Source organism: Carica papaya, chromosome 1, assembly GCF_054855325.1.
Source record: "Carica papaya isolate Zhongbai chromosome 1, ASM5485532v1, whole genome shotgun sequence".
Lineage (NCBI taxonomy): Eukaryota > Viridiplantae > Streptophyta > Magnoliopsida > Brassicales > Caricaceae > Carica > Carica papaya.
Window position 1 is genome coordinate 25,607,909 of NC_142309.1, and position 25,661 is coordinate 25,633,569.

The window sequence follows — 25,661 nt, forward strand, 5'->3', positions numbered from 1 at the left end:
CCAAAGCTTTTCCAGATTTTTCTTCTTTCATAATTCCCATTTTGTTTTTCACTCTCATTCTGCATTCTTCTTTTCTTTTTCTCATTGTCGGTGCTCACTATCATTCTGAATTCTTCATAATTGCGGACTTCAAGTTACAAATTAATTTTTATACTTAACTCTGTCGATCCTATTCCAAGAATAACTTCACAGAAATGAATAAAATGAATAATTGTAATATTCGGGTTCAGAATTTAGTCCGAAATTAATTTTAAAGTTTAAAAAATATATAAAAATATAATTTTAAAATTAATAAATTTTTATTTAATGTGAAATTAGAACAAAAAAAAAAGTTGAGAATGAAATTAAAAATAATTCTGAAAAAAATGGATGAAAATTTGGATTCGAAATGTATTTTTGAAAGAAAAATAAGAAACTAATGGTCAAAACGTAATTAAAAAAAATTACGTCATGTAGGACGACCCGGTTAGCAGCCCCGACGAACCAGAGTGCGTCGCGTGACAAGGTACGCTGACTCGGTACCACACGGGAGGCCATGCTGGCAATCCGCGTGCCCGCGATCGGATGGTCCGGATGCATTCTCGCGCGCGTGGACGGTTGCAATTAAACGCGATGAACAGTACAGATTCGTTCCTTCTTTAAACGCGATCGTACGATCGAGATCAAATTGTGATGAACGGTGCAGATTTATTTCCTCTTTAAACGCGATCGGATGGTCGAGATCAACTGCGATGAACGGTTCAGATTTAAAGGAGACGGGTATAAATATCTCGTATCACACTGAACCAAAACCTTATCCGCCAGCCTCCCACTAGAGAAGAGAGCTGACCACCGCTCGCTACCCGCCGCTGCCCGGAGCCACCTCCGACCGCTAAAAAAGGTAAAAATTCTCCTATCTGCTCGGAATTTGATTCCAAACATCCCCATGGCCAACTCAGAGCAAAACAAAAAAAAAACAGCGGATGAGCTAAAAACTGCGGGTAAAGCTTGGCGATGTCGTTGCGGGAAAATTTCAAAACCGCCTCTAATAAGCTCTTTCTCGTTTTTCGTTTCGTGCAATTTTTTCACCATTGTGTTCATCGTTCTATTTTTTACAGGTTGATCGAAGAAAGACGCCCAGCTGCGAAGGTGAGTCGGTGAAGCCACCGCACTGAAAAATCTCGCTGCCGGTAGGTTTTTATTTTTTGACTTTATTCGACCAATCGAGGCCCCCTAATGTGTTTTCTCATAAGGATGAGTATAAAACCGGCCGAAACCGACCAAAACTGACCGAAAACAACCAGGCCGAGGTAAAGTACCGCCGCGAGCAGTGGTGCCATCGTCGGAGCATAGCAGTGCCGTCATGCTAGAATTTTGAAATTGGCTGAAAAAAATTTTTAATACTGATTTTGGTTTTTTTTGGAGTATTTTAAGTACGTAAAGCATATTTTAATCTCTGCAGAAAAATTTAGAAAATCTGGAGACCACCAGTAGGCGTAACTAAAAGTTTGGTATTTTAGAGACCAATTCATGATAAGAATCTCTCACCTTATTTCATGTTACGAAATTGAAGTTTAATTATCAATAATACGGTATTTTACATAATTTAGAAAATTTCAAGAATTAATTACAAGTTACTAATGGAGATAGAATCGGTTATTTATTATTGTTTGTCTTGTTTAATCGATTGTTTGATTTTACATCTTTAAAAGCATGATAATATACTGGAATTAATAAAACGATTCAGTTGTGTTTTCTTGATGCATGTATTGTTTATCTTACGTTGATTTACGATTAAATTGTGAAACTGAAAATTAAATGTAAATAGAAAATTGATTGGTTAAGTGAATGAATGAATGGTAGTTTTACTAGATATCTTGGAAAATGGTGGACGGACCGGGTACATAGGGAACCCTACTGTGAATGTCGCCTCATATTGGATGGGGTATCGAGGATTGATATTTTTGGCGCTCATACCGGACGGGGTATGGGGATAACCCATTTCACCCTCATACCGGACGGGATATTGAGGGATGATATTTTTGACGCTTATACTGGACGGGGTATGAAGATGGTCGGTTAGTTGATAAGGTTGGATGTTGGTTCACGCGTAGTGAGACATCCCTATGAACCTCCATTTATACTAGTAAACAAATAAAAATAAAAAGTTGTTATTTTTGCTTACTTGAATATGAGATTATGATGTTGTTGAGTTATTATCTCTATAAGTCAGTTTTGAAAATCTCGCAACGGTAAGTATACAATAAATGGTTTTATTTATAAAAAAATAATTTACTTAAATTAAGAGCTCCATTGGTTGTTTTTATAATTTTTACCAACCTTCAGTTTCTATATCGGTGAGTAATGTAATATTTTTACTGGGTTAGTGTAGCTCACCCCTTCATTAACTATTTCAGATCAAGAGAATCAAGATCCAGATCCCGATCAACAAGGGGGTTATGAATAGTTTCACCATCCGGACTCCTTCAAAAGGTAGTGAATGTCATCTTATGATGATCAGTTGTTTACTTTTCGTTTATTTATTTGATTTTCGTTTGTTCTTTTAAAAGAGACATTCTCGTAACCCTATAGGGTATTTTAAACTATTGTGTAAGGAATGTAAACCCTAACTCTATTATTTCGCTTCCATATTCAATTTATGATTTTCTTTTCTTTTAAGTTCCGGACCTTTACAATAACTAATAAATTGAAACCCTTCAAAACTTTTTTCTGTAAGGTTTTGATTTTCATAAGATCACGAATCTCACATGCATTTAAATTCTTATTATTGAAGATCTTTTAAGTTTTTAGCTAACCATAAAAATCTTAATATAATTTTCGAAAAAAAACTGTAATATAGAACAAGATTACTATGATTGTATTCTTACCATGAGGAGTCCCACCCACTCCTTGTCATAGCTCAAACAAGAACTTAACATTCATCTAAAAATGAGATATTAAAAATATAATTGAATTATTACTTCTTAAAAATTATTAATAACTATTAGTGAAATTCAATTAACCTTTTCTTTTGGGTAATAAATGCATACAATTTTTTAACCGCAATACTAAATAAATAATCTCAAATGAAGAAACTCACGAGAACATAATTCTACTCATACTCGCGACTTTTTGTAATAATTTTTTTTTTCAACTATTTAGTTAAATAATAGTCGGTGAAATCCAATGTAATTTAATACTTCATATAGTATCATATTACAGAAAATCAAACTTGAGATTAAAAAATAATTAATTATTAAAAAAATAAAAATGAGTGTTGGACCCACAAGTTACTGCCATTACACTTATAAATGGATGTGAAATGGGAAGGTGTTTTCCCATAGCAAAGGCATCAGTGCTCAATTTCCTAGTTTGTTTATGAAAGATATCAAACAATGAGTCTCCAGGGCAAGCTAGAAGTTCACGTAGAGATCAAGACTTCAGCTGAAAAGTTCCATGAGTTATTCACTCATAGGCCACACCATGTTTCCAATGCCAGCCCGGATAAGATTCACGGCTGTGATTTACACGAAGGTGATTGGGGTACCGTCGGTAGTATTATTTGTTGGGTTTACAATCATGGTAAGCTGCACGCTCACGTATACATAACACATACATAAATATTATAATATCATATTATATATTACACACACACACACACACGCTGGTATGACTTTCTCTCTCTTCTAATCGCCAGTTTCCTAGCAAAGTTATCTTGTTTGTTTGTGGAAGAGACGTTCCTTGTAACGGCCCCGGAAACATTAAAATGGTATGAGTATTTAAATATATCAAATGCGGAAGCGAGATCAAAATTTCAGTTAACATCCCTTACACGAAAAACCAGAAACGTACTTAAAATATAAAAGATTAAACTAACTAAGAGAGAAACTCGAAAATAAAACTATGAGTATGACTATAGAGTCTCTAGGTATCCCCTTTGTCGTCCTCCTGCGGAACGGGCTCGGGAACCATGTCTTCCTGATCTGAAATGGTTAAATAAGGAGTGAGCTACACTAGCCCAGTAAGAACATCACGATATCTCACCGTCACGGAGGTAAAGGTGGGTAGAAAAACACAAAAAGACCAATGGAGCATAATTTACAATAAACTCGTTTATTAACATGAAAACTTTTACCATCCACTTACCTCGGTGGAATTTATGAAAACAATATAAGAAAAATAATAACATTATCACAATCATGGAATAATATAAGCTGTACAACATAGCACTTATCACGCCTTTTGTAATTCAATCATTATACAACATATCCTTTTCTCATTTACCAGCCTACTAGTATCCATGGGGGTCCCTAGGGGTCCCGCTACCCGTTAACCTTTAACATTCATAATCAGTTTCCAGGGCCGTTCCCATACCCCGTCCGGTATGGGCGCCAAAACCATAAACCTCAATACCCCGTCCGGTATGAGGGTGAAACGGGCCGTCCCCATACCCCGTCCGGTATGGGCGCCAAAACCATAAGATCTCCATACCCCGTCCGGTATGTGAGACCACAATCCCGGTAGGGTTCTCTACGGACCCGGTCCGTCCACCATCTCCCAGGATATCTAGTCAGGCTGACCCCATCATACAATTATCAGTCTATACAATGTTTCATTTCCCTTTTCCTCAATAAGCATCATCAATTCACATTTAAACAAGCAAATCGTAATTCATGCCGAACAGACAACATACAGTATCACTTCTTCAGTCATTCAACCCATAATTAATAAAACAGTAATATATGCATTCGAAACTATAAAATGAACACATCAAACCCCATAATGCATTTAAAGCTGTAAAACAGACCAAATAACAGTAAATCATCAATTACACTAGACTCGGGCTCCATTAGCAACCTTAAGCAATTTCACACATGCGTTAATTCAGGAAATACCGTTTTTATCATTTTGAACTTTAATACCGTGATAGGAAATAGGGTGAGGGGTCCTTACTTGTTTTCGGGATCCGAATACGATTCACAGTGCGCCTGCAGGCCGTCCCTAATTTTCTCTGAATTTTTTTCGGGGAACTGAAACACACTAACAGTACCTGCACGTGTTCCAAAAAAAATCCAAATTAGGCCCAGGGCACCTTTCGGACCAAATTGCAACTCCGGCACGGCGGCTCTGCCGTGCTCCGGCGACGGCGCCGCCGCTGGCGGCGGCGAGTCGCCTCGGGTTGGCTGTTTTCGGCCGTTTTCGGCCGAATTCGGCCACGCTCGCATTGGTCCTTGTCAGAAAACAACCCTAGGGCCCTCGGGGGGCCAAAAAATCACGGAAAAACGGAGCTTACCGGCGGCGGCGCTCTCGGGTGCAGCGGCTCTCCGGCGAGGTTCGTGTTTTGGTGATTCGGCTCCGGTCAACCTGTAGAGAAAAGAATGGTGATCACGGTGATATAAAAATTGCATCGAACGGAGGCCGGGAAGGGCCTCGTCGGAGGCAAAAACCGAGAGGGGGCGCGGCGGCGCCGCTGGGCTTCGGCCGCGTATTCCGGCCGTTTGGCCGGGATTTCGGCCTCGATTTGGCCATAGGAGGAATCAGCGGGGAAAAACGAGTCGGGGGTATGAAATTTACCTCGATCGGCGGTCGGAAATTTCCCCGGTGCGGCGGCGAGTGGCGGCGGGTGGCGGCGGTCGGCCTCTGGTTCGTCTTCTCCGGCGAGCGGCTGGCGGCTAGGGTTTTTGGTCTGGTGTGGGGGTTCTATTTATAACCCCTTGCCTTTTGATCACAGCCGTTCATTTCGTTTTAATCTGGGCCGTTCGTTTTTTGATTGAATCTGGGCCGTCCGTGCGTTTGAATCTGGGCCGTCCGATCGCGCGATTGATCTGGGCCGTCGGATCGCACCCACGCGGATCGCCAACGTGGCTCCTTTCGGAGTGACGCGATCTTGCCACGTGGCAGGCCCTGGTTGGCCGGGACTGCTGACCGGGCCTGCTGACGTGGCTGCTGACGTGGCCCCCCCTCTTTTTTTTTTTTTTTTTTTTTTTTTTTTTTTTTTTTCCTTCTCCTTTCCGGGTGCTACATTCCTGATATCTTATGTTGGTGTTGATTAACCACCTTCTTTTTTGCCTCTTTTTAGTTATGTTTTTGGTGCAGTTTTATGTTTTTGTTATGCTACTTACTCTCTTATATCAATGAATTTTTTTCTTTACCTTTTTGGGAAAAATGTATATATTATTTATTTGTTTTTTGTGTTAATGATACAGACGGGAAGAAATGTTTTGCAAAGGAAATTGTTGAGGCCGTAGATGCTGAAAAGAACTTGATCAGACTCAAGGTGATTGAAGGAGATCTGCTGAAGGAGTATAAGAGCTTCTCAGGCACTCTCCAAGTTACCCCAAAACAAAATGGTGAATGTAGCACCCGGAAAGGAGGAAAAAAAAAAAAAAAAAAAAAAAAAGAGGGCGGCCACGTCAGCAGTCCCGGCCAACCAGGGCCTGCCACGTGGCAAGACCGCGTCACTCCAAAAGGAGCCACGTTGGCGATCCGCGTGGGTGCGATCCGACGGCCCAGATCAATCACGCGATCGGACGGCCCAGATTCAATCGCACGGACGACCCAGATTCAATCAAAAACGAACGGCCCAGATTAAAACAAAATGAACGGCTGTGATCAAAAGGCAAGGGGTTATAAATAGAACCCCCACACCAGACCACAAACCCTAGCCGCCAGCCGCTCGCCGGAGAAGACGAACCAGAGGCCGACCGCCGCCACCCGCCGCCACTCGCCGCCGCACCGGGGAAATTTCCGACCGCCGATCGAGGTAAATTTCATACCCCCGACTCGTTTTTCCCCACTGATTCCTCCTATGGCCAAATCGAAACCGAAATCCCGGCCAAACGGCCGGAATACGCGGCCGAAGCCCAGCGGCGCCGCCGCGCCCCCTCTCGGTTTTTGCCTCCGACGAGGCCCTTCCCGGCCTCCGTTCGATGCAATTTTTATATCACCGTGATCACCATTCTTTTCTCTACAGGTTGACCGGAGCCGAATCACCAAAACACGAACCTCGCCGGAGAGCCGCTGCACCCGAGAGCGCCGCCGCCGGTAAGCTCCGTTTTTCCGTGATTTTTTGGCCCCCCGAGGGCCCTAGGGTTGTTTTCTGACAAGGACCAATGCGAGTGTGGCCGAATTCGGCCGAAAACGGCCGAAAACAGTCAACCCGAGGCGACTCGCCGCCGCCAGCGGCGGCGCCGTCGCCGGAGCACGGCGGAGCCGCCGTGCCGGAGTTGCGATTTGGGCCGAAAGAGGCCCTGGGCCTAATTTGGATTTTTTTTGGAACACGTGCAGGTACTGTTAGTGTGTTTCAGTTCCCCGGGAAAAATTCAGGGAAAATTAGGGACAGCCTGCAGGCGCACTGTGAATCGTATTCGGATCTCGAAAACAAGTAAGGACCCCTCACCCTATTTCCTATCACGGTATTAAAGTTCAAAATGATAAAACGGTATTTCTTGAATTAACGCATGTGTGAAATTGCTTAAGGTTGCTAATGGAGCCCGAGTCTAGTGTGATTGGTGATTTACTGTTATTTGGCCTGTTTACAGCTTTAAATGCAAAATGAGGTTTGATGTGTTCATTTTACAGATTTGTGTGCATATACTACGTTTTTATTAATCATGGGTTGAATGACTGAAAAACTGATACTGTATGTTGTCTGTTTGGCATGAATTACTGTTTGCTTGTTTAAATGTGAATTGATGATGCTGATTGAGGAAAAGGAGAATGAAAGATTGTGTAGACTGATGATTGTATTATGGGGGTCAGCCTGACTAGATATCCTGGGAGATGGTGGACGGACCGGGTCCGTAGGGAACCCTACCGGGATTGTGGTCTCACATGCCGGACGGGGTATGGAGATCTTATGGTTTTGGCGCCCATACCGGACGGGGTATGGGGACGGCCCGTTTCACCCTCATACCGGACGGGGTATTGAGGTTTATGGTTTTGGCGCCCATACCGGACGGGGTATGGGGACGGCCCGTTTCACCCTCATACCGGACGGGGTATTGAGGTTCATGGTTTTGGCGCCCATACCGGACGGGGTATGGGGACGGCCCTGGAAACTGATTATGAATGTTAAAGGTTAACGGGTAGCGGAACCCCTATGGACCCCCACGGATACTAGTAGGCTGGTAAATGAGAAAAAAGATATGTTGTACAATGATTGTATTACAAGAGGCGTGATAAGTGTTATGTTTTACAGCTTAGATTATTCAATGATTATGATAATGTTATTGTTTTCTCATATTGTTTTCATAAATTCCACCAAGGTAAGTGGATGGTAAAAGTTTTATTATTGATAAAAGGTTTTGTTGTAAATTATGCTCCATTGGTCTTTTTGTGGTTTTCTACCCACCTTTATCTCCGTGACGGTGAGATATCGTGATGTTCTTACTGGGCTAGTGTAGCTCACTCCTTAATTAACCATTTCAGATCAGGAAGACATGGTTCCCGAGCCCGTTCCGCAGGAGGACGACGAAGGGGATGCCTAGAGACTCTGTAGTCATACGCATAGTTTATTTTCGAGTTTTCTTTCTTAGTTAGTTTAACCTTTTATATTTTAAGTACGTTTGTTTGGTTTTTCGTGTAAGGGATGTTAATTGAAATTTTGATCTCGCTTCCGCATTCGATATGATTTAAATACTCATTTCATTTTAATATTTTCCGGGGTCGTTACAGTTGGTATCAGAGCCGCATTTCCTCGGACCCATCCCTTACACTATAGTCCTTTAAAAAAAAAAAATACTCACCGATGGGTCGTTACTCAACCATTCCTTGTAAATGCAGGTACACAGAAATGAGGAGAGGAAGGCCCCCACTAAACCGAGCGGCCCAAGATAATTCACTTCTGGAGGATTTGGACAGATTATATGAGATGGTGGAAGCTCTCGTAGCTGCCCAGCGAAGGCAAGAGGAGAGAAGGGAGTTACCCGGACCTCCTCCGCTAGCGCAGGTTGAGCCCCCGTTACAGCAGGCTGATCCCGAGCCACCCCAGCAGGAGCCTGTTCCTCCACAGTACCACCCGGCACCACAGCCGCGGTACGACCCGGTACCACAGCCACAGTACCAACAGGTACCGCCACAGCATATTCCAGTGCCCCCACCCCATCAGCAGGCGCCACCACAGGGTCCCCCAGTTCACCCTCAGCCGGCCCCAGTTCCTTTACCTCGGGACCCCGCTCCCTCCTTGATCGACCCCGGCTTCATAGAGAGGTACAGGAGACTGAACCCTTCTACTTTTTCAGGGGGATCCTCTTTCGAAGAGGCCCAATACTGGCTGGCGGAGACTGAGAGAGCATTTGAGACCTTGGGAGTAATTCCTGAGCAGAGGGCTGCCATTGCCTCCTACATGCTGGTAGGGGAAGCAGTACGCTGGTGGGAGCTCAAGCGGGCCACCTTGCCTGTACCAGTTACTTGGGAGCAGTTCCTAGCGGCTTTCCATGCGGAGTATCTCCCTAAGCACATCCAACACTTAAAGGAAATTGAATTTGCTCAGTTGGTCCAGGGTAATATGACAGTGTCGGAGTATGCCCGCAAGTTCCTGGAGCTGGGTCGACATGCCCCGGAGACATTGTTGGATGAGGGCCGAAAGACCAGGAAATTCCAGTGGGGTCTCCGCCCAGAGATCAGACAGCACTTGTTGGTGATGGAGCTCGAGACATATTCGGCAGTCCTGGCAAAGGCGCAGATCATAGAAAGGAGCTTCGACACCCGCCCTCAGCTAACGGGAAGTTCCCGACCTTCAGCCCCGCTCCGCAGGCCAGCGCCTACCATGCCTGTCCAACCCAGTAAGAGACCCAGGCCTGCCGTTCAAGGCCCTCCTCAGGCTATGGGGGCAGCTCGTGGGAAGATCTGCCAGTACTGCGGTAGGGATCATGGGGACCGACCCTGCTACCGCCTCAATAACACCTGTCGCATATGCGGCAGTGCCCAGCACTATGCGAGGGAGTGCCCTAGGAACCAGAATCAAGGGAGGCCTCCAATCCAGGGCAGAGTTTACAACCTTACCCAGAAGGATGCCGATGCAGACCCGGACGTGGTACACGGTAAACCCAAGAAGGAAGTTTGTATCCAAGAGATTCCAGTAGTCCGAGACTTTCCAGACGTATTTCCGGATGAACTGCCCGGTCTACCAGGGGACAGAGAGGTCGAGTTCACCATAGACTTACAGCCAGGAACCCAACCCATCTCGGTAGCTCCTTACCGAATGAGCCGCATCGAAATGGAAGAGCTAAGGAAACAAATCACTGAGCTACAAAACAGTGGCTTCATTAGACACAGCATTTCCCCATGGGGTGCCGGGGTTACTTTTGCAAGGAAAGGAGATGGAACGTTGAGGCTGTGTATTGATTATAGAAGGATAAACAAGGTAACAATTAAAAACAAGTATCCTCTTCCCCGGATTGATGACCTTTTCGATCAGTTGCAGGGTGCACAGGTCTTTTCTAAAATAGATCTACGATCAGGTTACCATCAGGTAAAAGTGAGAGCAGAAGACATCCCCAAGACGGCATTCCGAACCAGGTACGGACACTATGAGTTCCTGGTTATGCCGTTTGGGCTAACCAACGCCCCGGCCATCTTTATGGATCTAATGAACAGAATCTTCAGAGAGTTCTTGGATAAATTTGTCATCGTGTTCATCGATGATATCTTAATCTACTCAAAAAGTAGAGAAGAACATGCTCATCATCTTGCCCAAGTCCTCCAGGTACTCAGGGAAAAGAAGTTGTATGCAAAGTTGAGCAAATGTGGATTTTGGCTCGAGCAAACCGCCTTCCTAGGACATGTTATATCGAAGGAAGGGGTGTCGGTGAACCCCGAAAAGGTTGAAGCGGTACTTGGTTGGAAAAGGCTGACAACAGTTAAGGAAATTTGCAGTTTCCTAGGGATGGCGGGTTATTACCGCCGGTTTGTCGAAGGGTTCTCCAGTCTAGCGGCCCCTCTAACCCGACTCACAAAGAAGAATGCAAAGTTTGATTGGAATGAGAACTGCGAAAGGAGTTTTTCAGAATTGAAGAAGCGACTGACTACTGCACCCGTGCTGGCTCTACCGAGCGGATTAGGAGGGTATACAGTTTATAGTGATGCCTCCTATCTGGGCCTGGGTTGTGTCCTGATGCAGCATGGAAAGGTTATAGCATATGGGTCTAGACAGCTAAAGAATCATGAGAAGAACTATCCTACCCATGACTTGGAGCTTGCCGCAATCATACACGCCTTGAAAATCTGGCGCCATTATTTGTATGGAGAGACCTTTCAGATCTACACCGATCATAAGAGCTTGAAGCACATCTTCACTCAGAAGGATCTCAACATGCGTCAGAGAAGGTGGATGGAACTCCTCAAGGACTATGATTGTGACATCCTATACCATCCAGGTAAGGGCAACGTAGTAGCCGATGCCCTCAGCAGGAAGAGTGCAGGCACCCTAGCCCATCTGATGGTTTCGGAATGCAGGTCCATTGGGGCTACGCAGCAGGTTCGACTGCAAGATCTGAAAAGGGCCACATGTTTGAGCCACCTAGCAGTCCAACCCGAGTTAATCCAAAGAATAAAGGAAGCCCAGTCAATCGACCCCGCCCTAGTAAACCGCAAGAAGGATGCAGAACAGGGAGTGAACTCAGAATTTCAGATCTCTGCCGACGGATTGATTCGTTTCAAGGACAGAATGTGTGTCCCAGACGACAATGAATTAAAAAGAGACATCATGACAGAGTCCCATAGTTCAAGGTTCGCCATGCATCCAGGAAGTACAAAAATGTACCAAACTATGCGACCCCGATTCTGGTGGAATGGGATGAAGAGAGATATAGCCGACTTTGTATCTAAGTGCTTGGTATGTCAGCAGGTCAAAGCAGAACATCAACGCCCAGGGGGGTTGCTTCAGCCTTTACCGATTCCAGAATGGAAGTGGGAACACATCACCATGGACTTCGTATCGGGACTACCCAAGGCACGATCGGGACACGATGCCATATGGGTAATTGTTGACCGACTCACTAAGTCTTCCCACTTCCTGGCCATCAGAATGACTGATTCGTTGGACAAGTTGGCAAGAATGTATGTCCGGGAAATAGTCAGACTGCATGGGGTCCCAGTAACAGTGGTATCCGACAAGGATCCCAGATTCACTCCTCGGTTTTGGAATAGTTTCCAGCAAGCTATGGGAACAAAGCTGTCCCTCAGTACTGCCTTCCACCCCCAAACCGATGGACAATCAGAGAGGACAATCCGTACGCTGGAGGATATGCTCCGAGCTTGTGTCCTTGACTCCGGAGGCCATTGGGACGACCACCTACCCCTGATAGAGTTTGCCTACAACAACAGTTACCAAGCAAGCATCGGCATGGCCCCATACGAGGCGCTATACGGGCGTCCGTGCAGGTCACCGATTTGTTGGGAGGAAGTGGGCGATAGAAGATTGTTTGGCCCGGATTTGGTGGAAGAAACCACGTCCAAGATAGTTAAGATCAAGAAGAACATCCAGACAGCTCAGAGTAGGCAAAAGAGCTATGCTGATACCCGGAGGAGAGACCTGGCCTTTGAGAAAGGTGACCGTGTGTTTCTTAAAGTCACCCCCTTCAAGGGAATTAGTAGGTTCGGCAGAAGGGGAAAATTAAACCCCAGATACATTGGACCCTTTGAAATCTTAGACAAGATTGGTACCACTGCCTACAGACTTGCACTGCCCCCTGAGCTCTCCCGGGTTCACAATGTGTTTCATGTATCCATGCTGCGCAAGTACAATCCGGACCCTTCTCATGTCGTGGCTCATGAACCGCTTTCACTCCGAGAGGACTTGTCTTATGAAGAAGTACCGGTCAGTATCACGGACCGAGAAAGCAGAATACTCCGTAACCGGGAAATATCATTTGTAAAAGTCTTGTGGCAGAACCACACGCCTAGGGAGGCGACTTGGGAGCTGGAATCAGAATTTAGGGCCCAATATCCTCATCTGTTTGATCAAGAGTAATGAGGCAAATTTGGGGACCAAATTTCTTTATGGGGGGGAGAGTTGTAGCACCCGGAAAGGAGGAGGAAAAAAAAAAAAAAAAAAAAAAAAAAAAGAGGGCGGCCACGTCAGCAGCCACGTCAGCAGGCCCAGTCAGCAGTCCCGGCCAACCAGGGCCTGCCACGTGGCAAGACCGCGTCACTCCAAAAGGAGCCACGTTGGCGATCCGCGTGGGTGCGATCCGACGGCCCAGATCAATCACGCGATCGGACGGCCCAGATTTAATCGCACGGACGGCCCAGATTCAATCAAAAACGAACGGCCCAGATTAAAACAAAATGAACGGCTGTGATCAAAAGGCAAGGGGTTATAAATAGAACCCCCACACCAGACCACAAACCCTAGCCGCCAGCCGCTCGCCGGAGAAGACGAACCAGAGGCCGACCGCCGCCACCCGCCGCCACTCGCCGCCGCACCGGGGAAATTTCCGAGTGCCGATCGAGGTAAATTTCATACCCCCGACTCGTTTTTCCCCACTGATTCCTCCTATGGCCAAATCGAAACCGAAATCCCGGCCAAACGGCCGGAATACGCGGCCGAAGCCCAGCGGCGCCGCCGCGCCCCCTCTCGGTTTTTGCCTCCGACGAGGCCCTTCCCGGCCTCCGTTCGATGCAATTTTTATATCACCGTGATCACCATTCTTTTCTCTACAGGTTGACCGGAGCCGAATCACCAAAACACGAACCTCGCCGGAGAGCCGCTGCACCCGAGAGCGCCGCCGCCGGTAAGCTCCGTTTTTCCGTGATTTTTTGGCCCCCCGAGGGCCCTAGGGTTGTTTTCTGACAAGGACCAATGCGAGTGTGGCCGAATTCGGCCGAAAACGGCCGAAAACAGTCAACCCGAGGCGACTCGCCGCCGCCAGCGGCGGCGCCGTCGCCGGAGCACGGCGGAGCCGCCGTGCCGGAGTTGCGATTTGGGCCGAAAGAGGCCCTGGGCCTAATTTGGATTTTTTTTGGAACACGTGCAGGTACTGTTAGTGTGTTTCAGTTCCCCGGAAAAAATTCAGGGAAAATTAGGGACAGCCTGCAGGCGCACTGTGAATCGTATTCGGATCTCGAAAACAAGTAAGGACCCCTCACCCTATTTCCTATCACGGTATTAAAGTTCAAAATGATAAAACGGTATTTCTTGAATTAACGCATGTGTGAAATTGCTTAAGGTTGTTAATGGAGCCCGAGTCTAGTGTGATTGGTGATTTACTGTTATTTGGCCTGTTTACAGCTTTAAATGCAAAATGAGGTTTGATGTGTTCATTTTACAGATTTGTGTGCATATACTACGTTTTTATTAATCATGGGTTGAATGACTGAAAAACTGATACTGTATGTTGTCTGTTTGGCATGAATTACTGTTTGCTTGTTTAAATGTGAATTGATGATGCTGATTGAGGAAAAGGAGAATGAAAGATTGTGTAGACTGATGATTGTATTATGGGGGTCAGCCTGACTAGATATCCTGGGAGATGGTGGACGGACCGGGTCCGTAGGGAACCCTACCGGGATTGTGGTCTCACATGCCGGACGGGGTATGGAGATCTTATGGTTTTGGCGCCCATACCGGACGGGGTATGGGGACGGCCCGTTTCACCCTCATACCGGACGGGGTATTGAGGTTTATGGTTTTGGCGCCCATACCGGACGGGGTATGGGGACGGCCCGTTTCACCCTCATACCGGACGGGGTATTGAGGTTCATGGTTTTGGCGCCCATACCGGACGGGGTATGGGGACGGCCCTGGAAACTGATTATGAATGTTAAAGGTTAACGGGTAGCGGAACCCCTATGGACCCCCACGGATACTAGTAGGCTGGTAAATGAGAAAAAAGATATGTTGTACAATGATTGTATTACAAGAGGCGTGATAAGTGTTATGTTTTACAGCTTAGATTATTCAATGATTATGATAATGTTATTGTTTTCTCATATTGTTTTCATAAATTCCACCAAGGTAAGTGGATGGTAAAAGTTTTATTATTGATAAAAGGTTTTGTTGTAAATTATGCTCCATTGGTCTTTTTGTGGTTTTCTACCCACCTTTATCTCCGTGACGGTGAGATATCGTGATGTTCTTACTGGGCTAGTGTAGCTCACTCCTTAATTAACCATTTCAGATCAGGAAGACATGGTTCCCGAGCCCGTTCCGCAGGAGGACGACGAAGGGGATGCCTAGAGACTCTGTAGTCATACGCATAGTTTATTTTCGAGTTTTCTTTCTTAGTTAGTTTAACCTTTTATATTTTAAGTACGTTTGTTTGGTTTTTCGTGTAAGGGATGTTAATTGAAATTTTGATCTCGCTTCCGCATTCGATATGATTTAAATACTCATTTCATTTTAATATTTTCCGGGGTCGTTACAGTGAAGGCAGCATAGTTCACTGGCTTCTGGAATACGAGAAGATAAGTGACGAAATTGCACATCCAGAAACTTTGCTTGCTCTTCTCCTCGACATGTCCAAGGACATTGATGCTCACCTAACCAATCAAGCATAATATATATATATATATATATATACATACATATATATACATGTAGCATGTTGTTTGTTTTGTGATCTAAGGGAACTTTGTGTGCTTATGTTTTTTAAATTGCATGTCAAATAAATTATAGCTTGTATCTTGCATGTATGGTGTAATTATTTTATAAATGGAGTTTTGTCCGTGCAACTACTTAAAGACTTCATGTTTAAAATAAATTATGATGAATGGAGTTTTATGTGTGTTGATGTCTATGGATTTACATATATAACCTTCTATGCTGCGTACATGCATCTCCTTTCGTTATATATTATATGAATTTGCATATGCTGTTGCCATTAATTCCTAGAAAATTTTCTCTCATATCGTTACAGTAACATATGGGTATAAGCCGTGGATTGCATAAAAACCCATTTATATGTAATTAAAAATATTTGAAAGTATAAATGTAACTTCTTTTAAGACAACATAGACTCAAACTCGATTAACTCTGCAATAAAAACGACAAGCAGTTTGTACTAATAGTCCTGTAACAAACACATAAATATAATGCTCTGCACATGCATGTATAACTTACACCATCGCCCATGGTACAGAAAGAGCAAAACATACCCCATATATTACTCCACTAGATATTAATCTTCTTTACAGGACAATATATATACGTATTATATATAATAGCATGCAGAAAAAGTTCCTGAGCTAGAATACTAGCAAATCTAGGACATAAAACTAAGCCACGCAATTTCGTCTCCCCATCTTGCCTTAATAGAACACTGGAAACGTAATATGAAGCTTTTAGCTGGTATTCTAGTTTATACAAGTATTATTAATAATTGATGATCATGTCAGTACAAAGAATTTACTGTTACTAAAGAGTTAAAAATAATAATTTACAAATTAAAGATATTATTTATCTTACTAAAAAGTTAAAAAAAATAATTTACAAACTAAGCAAATTCTTTATCTTATTAAGAAGATAAAATTATAAATATATCTTTTTAGTTTTGTTAGGTAGTTCACGTTTTAAATTTAATTATTATCATGAATTAGATTTAATTTTGGTACGTGTATTTGAAATTTTAAGAGTTGTGTTAATGTCTAGATATACCTATCTACTTAAATTTTTTTTGCAATAACCACAAATGAAATTAAGTTTTTCTCTCCTTATTTTTCTTTCCATTTCAAATGAAATATTACCAAGAGATAGTCTATCTCTTAAAATTTTTTCTAACAAAGTGGTATCACAATTTCATTTCTTGATTCCTTGATTTTCTAAAATTTTAGAGAGATGACTAACAACGATATATTCTGATTCCAGTTCCCTCATCTTATAAATAAAAAAAAAAACTATGAGTTGGTGTTTTTATATGAAAATCATACTTGATGCATAAGATGTATAAGATATTACATACAAATGGTTTACTCCATCCGAAGATGAACCATCATGACTCAAAATAAGAAGGATGCTTTGGCAAAAATAAGGAATAAGGATTAGCAAGCCCTTGCTCTCGTCCATCAAGATTTGGATGAATATATATTCTTGAAGATGGTTAATGCTAGCAATGCAAAGCATGCTTGGGAGATTTTAAAGAATTCCCTCCAAAGAGTTGACAGGGTGAAGAAAGTGTGATTCCAAACTTTTATGAGGTAAATTTTTGCAAATAAAGGATATTAAATCTAGTTTAAATTTTTTCTCAATGGTAAAGCCGATAGTGGGCCAAATAAGGAGATACAATGACATGAGAGATGATTTTCATGTGATATAGAAAATTCTATGATCTTTGCTAAAAAAATTTGATTATGTGGTGTTTGCCATTGAAGATTCAAAGAATATGGACATTATAACATGATACAATGAGCAATTAGAAGGATCATTATTAGCTCATAAATATAAGATAAAAAAAAAAGATAGAAAAGCCTTTAACTCCAATTCTCAATCAAAGGTCTCTCTAAATGATGGTGAAAGGCAAAGAGGATAAAGAAGAAGAGAGAATGTGGTCATAATCGTGATCAAGTGCCCAAAAGAAATAACATTCAAGATGATACCAAAAATGAAGACAAAAGCCAATAGTTAAGTTAATGTCGTGGAAGAGGAAGAGGAGAGGTAATCATAGAAGGTTTAACAAATTAAACATTGAATGTTACAACTATAACAAATATAAACATTATGCTTGGGAATGTTGTGATACTTCAAAAAAAAAAAAAGAGCAGCAGGTCAACCTTCTTGATGATAAACAAGATGAGGAGGAAACAAGTTTGTTATTAACACATAAAGATGGAGAATGATTATCTTAATGAAGAGGTTTATGTAGAACAACTATTAGCTTTCGTAGTTGTAGAGCATGAAGATAAAATTTTAATATTGAAGAAAGCATTGCATGGGCTAAAGCAAGTGTCAAGGGCATGGAATAGCTATGTAAACAAGTATTTTGAAGATAATGAGTTTATTTGTTGTCTTTATAAATATGCTCTTTATATATCACGATAATGACAACACTTTATTTGTGTGCCTAAAGCTGGATGATCTCATCTTTACTAGCAACAATCTGATCTTATTTGAGAACTCAAGGAAACCATGTTTCTTCAATTTAAGATTACTGATATTAGACTCATGTCTTACTATTTGGATCTTGAGGTGAAGTAAATGGAAGATGAAATTTTTATTTCTAAAAAATGTTAAGGAATAAAAATCTTAAAGAAATTCAAAATGCTTAATTGTAAAACTGTGGATAACTTCTTGCGTTTGCGATGCCATATGGCTTAAAAGTTATTAAAGGAACTTCACGTTACTCAAAAGGGAGCTAGTAAAATTTCTATTGACAATAAGTTTGCACAGACATTAGCCAAGAATCTAATGTTTCATAAACGAAACAAACACGTAGATACAAGGTACCATTATATTAGGGATCTTTTGCTAAAAAAAAAAAGTTGAGCTCAAGTATATTAAGACTTACGATCAAGTTATAGATATTTTCACCAAACCATTAAAGTTCAAAATTTTTTAAAGACTACGTGTTAATTTTAGAGTGAAAATGAAAATTTTGTAATACTTGGACTCAAAAATTTGGCCCGAAATAATTTAATATTAATAAGAATAATAATTAAAATAATTTAGTTTTTAATTTTCTTTTTGTTAATTTTTGAAGAAATATGGATTTTAGATGAAATTGAAATTAATTTTGAAAAACATGGTGAAACTGTGAATAAAGGGGGGTGCATTTGAAAGAAAAGTTAAAAACAAGGGATCAAATCGCAAAAAGGAGAAATGCGGGCTACGTGGGACGACCACGTTAACAGCATGGTGAGTCAGAACGTGCCACATAGTGGATACACTGGCACAGGTTCCACATGGGAGCCACGCAGGCGATCCGCATGCCTGGGCAGTCCAACGACTCGTGCTTACTCCCGTGCGCACGAACAATCTGAATTGATTTCCTAGATTAACATGATCAGGCGGTCCATACATCTTCGATCGAACATCTTAGATTAATTTTCCAAATAAGAGTGATCAATGGCTAAGGATGGACCACGTCTCGTTGAACGAATGGTCCAGATTTAATGGAGATGAGTATTTAAACTCCTCTTCACAGAGAACCCTAACCCTAGCTGCCAGAAAGGAGATTGGAGAAGAAGAAGGGAAGTAGCCGGAAAGTGAACCAGTCCTCGGAGAAAGAGACTGGCCATCGTCCCTGTCACACCGGAGCCACTGTCGATGCTGAAAAGGTAAAAGTTTTTCCCATTTCCATTCGAAATTGAATTTCAAACCTCCCCACACCCATATTGGAGCCAAAAGGCCAAAAGGTGAGTCGAAAAATGGGAGTGGAGCTCGGTCGAGCTACTATGGCCGCAACCTGAAAACTCCTCCGATGAGCCCCTTCCCATTTTCTATTTCCCCCAACTTTTTTGACCCTTGTGTTCCTCATTTCATTCTATTGCAAGTTAGTCAAAGAAAAACCCCGACTGTAAGAAAGGAATGGCGGAGCCACTGTACTGAAAAATCCCACCGGTGGGGTCTCGATTTTTCCCATTTTCTGGCTGACAAAGGCTCTCTAACCCTATTTTTTGCAGGTTTCCATGCAAAACTGGCCAAAATCACCAAAAAACGGCCGGGCCAAGAGGAAATGTTGCCATGGCCGGCAGAGTTAAAGCTAGAGCATGACGACACTGCTGTGCCGAAACCCTAAATTGGCAAAAAAAAAATTAGAAATGCTCATTTTGGCCTTTTTGGGGTATTTTGGGATACGTGACTTTTTATTTATGCAGAAAAAATCCAAGAAACCCAAGAACCACCAAGACACGCAGTGAAAAAAATGATATTTTAAATGCCGATCCGGGGTAAGAATCTCTCGCTCTTTTCTCTCGTTATGGTAAATTAAAGTCTAATAACTAATAATAGTGTGTTTATAATAATTAGAAATCTCTAAAATTAATTACAAGTCACTAGTGGAACCGGAACTGGTCAGTGTATAATTGCCCTAGCCTTGTTGTTCATTTTTTCTTATATTGTTTCATCATGTATTGTAATTTATTGGTTTTAATTGCTTTCTCGTTATTAGTTTATCTATCCGTTTTATCCCTATATATTAATTGATTTGTGTACTGTTTGTTTGTATGAATTAATGTTGATATGTAACTATGAAATATTGGTATGAAATTGTGATTGGTTGATAATGTGGATATATGTATGAAAGGCTCATCAGGTACCCAACGAAAAGGTATACGGAACCAGTACATAGGAAAAATCCTACCGTAGACATTATCTCACTCGAACAGGGCTAAAAAATCTCATACCAAAAGTATTTGGGAGGTATAGATTACCCTCATATCGGATGAAATATTGAGACAGTTATATGTTTGACGCTCATTACCGGATAGGGTATGAGAACGGCCGGTTAATTGATAAATTGGGTATTTGGTCCACGCATAGGGGGTATCCCTATAGACCCTTAGAGGTATTAGTAAGCGAGTAAAAAGGTAAGTTTACTGTTATTGTTCACTTAAATGTTTAATAAAATGTGATTCTAGTTATTGTCTTCATAGTTCGATTTTGAAAACTCATAAAGGTAAGTATGGAAATAACTATTTTTGTTAAACGAATTTATTTAAAAAGAAATAATGACTTCATTGGTTATTTTATGATTTTTATCAACCTTTAATTTTTTGTATCGGTATTAAGCGTGATACTCTTACTGGTTATTATAGCTCATCTTCCTTATTTAACTATTTCAAATTAGGAATACTAAGACCCAGATCCTGAACAACAAGAAAGGTGCGAATAAAAATTGTCTTCTGCATCCCATCAGAGTTGCCCAGCGGAGGTTAACTCTATCAAAATTTTAGTTGTGTTTTCATTTATTTATTTATTCCGTTATTGAGAACTTCCTTAAAGAGACATTCTCATAACCCTATTAGACATCTCGAATCATTGTGTAAGGACGTAAACCCTAAACTCTTAATTGCTTCTGCTTATATTTCCTTAATTCAATATTTTCATTTCTTTAAATTTTAGATTTTTACAGTTGGTATCAGAGTCGCATTCCTTAGAACCATTCCTTGTACAAAATTTGAATAATTCAAATATAACCCGACACTCAATCTTTTCTCATAAAATGTAGGTGCAAAGATATGAGGAGAGGAAGACCGTCACTAAACAGAGCAACCCAGGATGGGTCACTTTGAGAGGATGTCGATTGACTCTTTGAGATGCTGGAGAGACTTATCTCTGCCCAACAGGCCCGAGAAGAGAGGAGTGCACTGTCTGACCCTCCACCACTGCCACGTATGAGCCACCCCTAAAACGAGAAGATCCAATACCACCCCGATACAACCTTGCTCCTCCATTGTATCATCTGGGCTCGTCACAGTATAATCTGGTGCCTCTACCGTACAATAAGGTGCTGCCACAGAGCCACCCGACCCCTCTTAGCATAATCCAGTTCCTCTTCAACAGGACCCAGTTCCGCCCATAATGGACCCAGACTACATTGAGAGTTACAAGAGACTTAACTCATTTACCTTTGTAGGGGCATCCACTTTCTAAGAGGCTAAGTACTGGTTAGTAGAGACAGAGAAGGTCTTCACAACTCTTGGGGTGGTTCCCGAACAGAAGGTCATACTTGCTATCTTCAGTTGTTTATTATTCTTATTTACTTATTGTACTGCTTACTTTAATGTATTTATTTTAATTCTATGGTGAATGTGATAAGGTTTCTTAATATATATATTGTCATGTCATCCTATTGTGTGTATAATACATTTTCATCGATAATATGCATGCTTATTTCGTAATGAATCTTAAACCATTGTTATGAAATATAGGTAAAGGAACATGAGGAGAGGAAGATCTCTGCTAAATAGAGTAACATAGGAGGGATTACTTTGAGAGAATGTTGATCAACTCTTCGAGATACTTGAGAGACTCATTTCTACCCAGTATAATAGGGAAGAGAGAAGGGAGTTATCTTATCCCCCTCCACCCCTAACACAGTATGAGCCACTTCCATACCGAAAGGATGCAGTACCCCTACGATACAACCTAGCTCCTCCATAGCACCATTCAACATCGCCATAGTATAATTTGGTGCCTCCACCATACAAACCAATGCCGCCACAGAACCACCCAGTTCTTCCCCAGCATAATTCGGTTCCCTTCTAGCAGCACCCAGCTTCGCCTTTTATAGACCCGGGCTACATTGAGAGTTACAAGAGATTTAACTCATCTACTTTTGCAAGGACATTCACTTTTGAGAAAGTTAAGTACTGGTTAGTAGAGACTAAGAAGACCTTCACGACCCTTGGAATGGTTCCTGAACAGAAAGTTGTTTTTGCCACTTACATGCTCGTAGGTGAGGCAGGACATTGGTGGCAACTTAAGCGGGTTACTTTACCCACTCCAGTCACCTAGGAATAGTTTTTGGCAGCCTTCAATATTGAATATCTTCTAGAACATCTCCGACATTTAAAAGAAATGGAGTTTGCACACCTGGTCTAGGGAGATTTGTTAGTATCAAAATATGCTCAAAAATTCATAGAGTTAGGTCGATACTCCCTTGAGAGCATGACAAATAAGGGTAAGAAGGCAAAAAAGTTCGAATGGGGTCTTCATCTTGAGATCAAGCAACAATTATATGTCTTCGAGCTTGGCACTTATTCAGCAGTCTTTGCCAATGCATAGTTAATAGAGATGAACCTTCACATTTTTCTCTTAGAAGTGGGTAACTCTAGGCCTCTGGTTTCGCATTACAAGCCATCATCTACTTCAATGAACCAGCAGAACAAGGGACTAAGACTCGCAACTTAGGCTCCTCCTCAAGCCTTGATAGCAGGACGCGACAAGATTTGTCAATACTGTGATAAAGATCATGGAGACCAACCTTACATCATCTCAACAACACCTATCGCATATACGAGGAGTGCCCAACACTATGCAAAAGAGTGTCCGAAAAACCAAAATCAGACCAAACCTGCGGTCGAGGACAAAGTCTACACACTCACCCAGTAGGATGCTAAATCCAACTAAGATATAATACAGGGTACGTATACTATTTACAATCACCTTGCACATATTTTGATTGATACTGGTGCTTTACATTCTTTTGTTTCACATGTTTTTACTCGAAATTTAAATGTATTACCTGAAAGTCTTGATTCTGTATTGTTTGTGTCTACATCTGAGAATGAAACATTATTGAAGAACGTTATATACAAAGCTTGTATCATAGAAATAATAGGTAGGGAATTGAACGTAGATTTGATAGCACTTGACACGAGAAATTTTGATGTAGTTCTGAAAATGAATTGGTTAGCAACATATCACTCTACTATGGACTGCTATCACAAGAAGCTTGTATTCAACGTTCTTAACGAAGAGTCTTTCACTAATTAATGAAATATTAGATATTATTATCTCATGGTGATCGTATTATTTATTGAATACCTTTAACTTAACTATTTTTTTCCACGATAGGAAACCTAAGGAAGAGATTTGCATTCAAGATATCCCTATTTTCTAAAACTTTCTGGATGTATTCCTTAGTGAACTAACAGGACTACTAATAGATCGAGAAGTTGAATTTGTCATAAATTTTTAGTTCGGAACCCAGCCCATCTCGATTGCCCCATATCGAATGAGTCGTGTCAATATGGAAGAACTGAGAAAATAGATCAAAGAGTTACAGGACAATGGGTTTATCCGACATAGCATATCCCCCTAGAGTGCCGGAGTGACGTTCGCAAGAAAAAATGCTGGGTCCTTAAGATTGTGTATAGACTACAAAAAACTGAACATGGTCACAATTAAGAACAAGTACCCCCTTCATAGGATTGATGATCTTTCTAATTAGTTATAAAGCGCCTATATTTTCTTCAAGATCGACCTGTATTTAGGATACCATCAGGTATTAGAACTCAATATGGGCATTATGAGTTCTTTGTTATGTCATTCGAATTGACTAACGTGCTTGCAATCTTTATGGATTTGATGAATAAGATTTTTAGGTCATTCTTGGATCATTTTGTCGTAGTTTTCATTGATGATATCCTGGTTTACTCTAAGAACAGAGAGAAACACACTCAATATCTGACTCAAGTTTTACAAGTTCTCAGATACAAAGCTGAGTAAGTGTGGATTCTAACTTGAGCAACCTTCCTTACTAGTATACACAATATCAAAAGATAAAGTATCAGTAAATCCCAATAAGTTTGATGCAGTGATGGGATGGAAGTAGTTGACCTCGATCAAGAAAATTAGGAGCTTCTTAGGTATGGTAGGTTATTACCGTAAGTTTGTAGAAGAGTTCTCAAGTATAACAGCCCCTCGATATGACTTAGGAAGAAAAATGTCAAGTTCGAGTGGAATGAGGAATGTGAAAAGAGCTTTATAGAACTTAAGAAATGACTGACTATCGCATAAATATTGGTTCTGTCGAATGAGACAAATGGGTATACAGTATATAGTGATGCGTCCTACCAAGGACTGGGTTGAAAGTTGAAAGTTCATCAAAATAGTTATTTTAACCTATGACTTGGAGCTTGCCGCCATTATCCACGCCTTGAAGACCTGATGTCATTACCTGTATGAGAAAATATTTGAAATCTATACGGACTATGAGAGTCTAATTCATCCAAAAGAACCTCAACATACATCAAAAGAGGTGGATAGAACTCTTTAAAAATTCTGATTATAAGATCTTGTACCACCCAAACAAGGGTAATGTGGTAACTGATGTCCTCAGTAAGAAGAATGCAAGTATATTAGCTCACATAATGGTTTCTGAGTGCAGGATGATAAATGTCATACAGGAGATACAACTCCAAGACTTAAAAAGGATCATATGTTTACCTCACTTAGCAGTCCAACTTGAGTTAATCCAAAGAATAAGGGAGGCTTAAATGGTCAGTTTTACTCTAACAGCTCTCAGAAAGAATATAAAATAGAGTTTGAATTTAGAGTTATGAGTCTTTACAGATGGGTTGTTCAGGTTCCAAGATAGGTTGTGTGTCTCTAGTGATTGCGAGTTGAAGAGAGATATCATGATGGAGACTCACAGTTCGAAGTTCACTATGTATCCAGGAAGAAGCACCAAGATGAACCAAAGCATACGACCCTAATTCTGATATAGCAGGATGAAAAAAAAATTACTGATTGCGTCTCCAAATGCCTTATAAGCCAACAAGTCAAAGTAGAGCATCAACACCCAGGCGGGTGACTTCAATTGTTGCCAATCCCAGGATGAAAATAAGAATATATCACCATAGACTTTATAACTGGATTACTTAAGATATGTTCGGGACATGATGCAATCTGGGTAATTGTTGATCGACTCACTAAGTTTTTCCATTTCTTGGCTATCAGAATAATAGATCCCTAGAACAAATTAGCTAGAATATATAATTGAAAAATAGTCAGATTGCATGGAGTCCCAGTGACAGTGATATTAGTTTGGGACCCTAGGTTCACCTCTAGGTTTTGGACAAGCATTCAATAAGGAATGTGAATGAAATTATCTCTTAGTACAACATTCTACCCCCATACAGATAGACAATCAGAACAAACTATTCGCACACTAAAGGATATACTCAAAGCTTGTGTTCTAGATTTCGAAGGGCACTGTGATGATCACCTACAATAATAGTTATCAGACAAATATTGGTATGACTTCGTATGAGGTATTGTATGGCCGACCCTGTAGGTC

The 25,661-nt window shown here is 41.6% G+C and overlaps 1 protein-coding gene across 1 annotated transcript; it reads left to right on the forward strand.

Moving 5' to 3' along the window:
- Positions 1-3,295: 3,295 nt before the first annotated feature.
- LOC148270474 (MLP-like protein 43) lies at positions 3,296-15,670 on the forward strand. Its single transcript, XM_088222982.1, has 3 exons — positions 3,296-3,561; positions 6,186-6,335; positions 15,353-15,670. The coding sequence occupies exons 1-3, from the start codon at positions 3,375-3,377 to the stop codon at positions 15,478-15,480; spliced, it is 465 nt and encodes a 154-aa protein (XP_088079108.1). The 5' UTR covers positions 3,296-3,374; the 3' UTR covers positions 15,481-15,670.
- Positions 15,671-25,661: the final 9,991 nt, after the last annotated feature.

What these genes read in the sequence shown, in the direction of transcription:
- LOC148270474 (XM_088222982.1), top strand. Translation starts at nt 3,375, where the DNA reads ATGAGTCTCCAGGGCAAGCTAGAAGTTCACGTAGAGATCAAGACTTCA. An exon ending in TTGTTGGGTTTACAATCATG is followed by an intron (nt 3,562 to 6,185) that starts GTAAGCTGCACG and finishes TTAATGATACAG; the next exon opens with ACGGGAAGAAATGTTTTGCA. An exon ending in CCCAAAACAAAATGGTGAAT is followed by an intron (nt 6,336 to 15,352) that starts GTAGCACCCGGA and finishes GTTACAGTGAAG; the next exon opens with GCAGCATAGTTCACTGGCTT.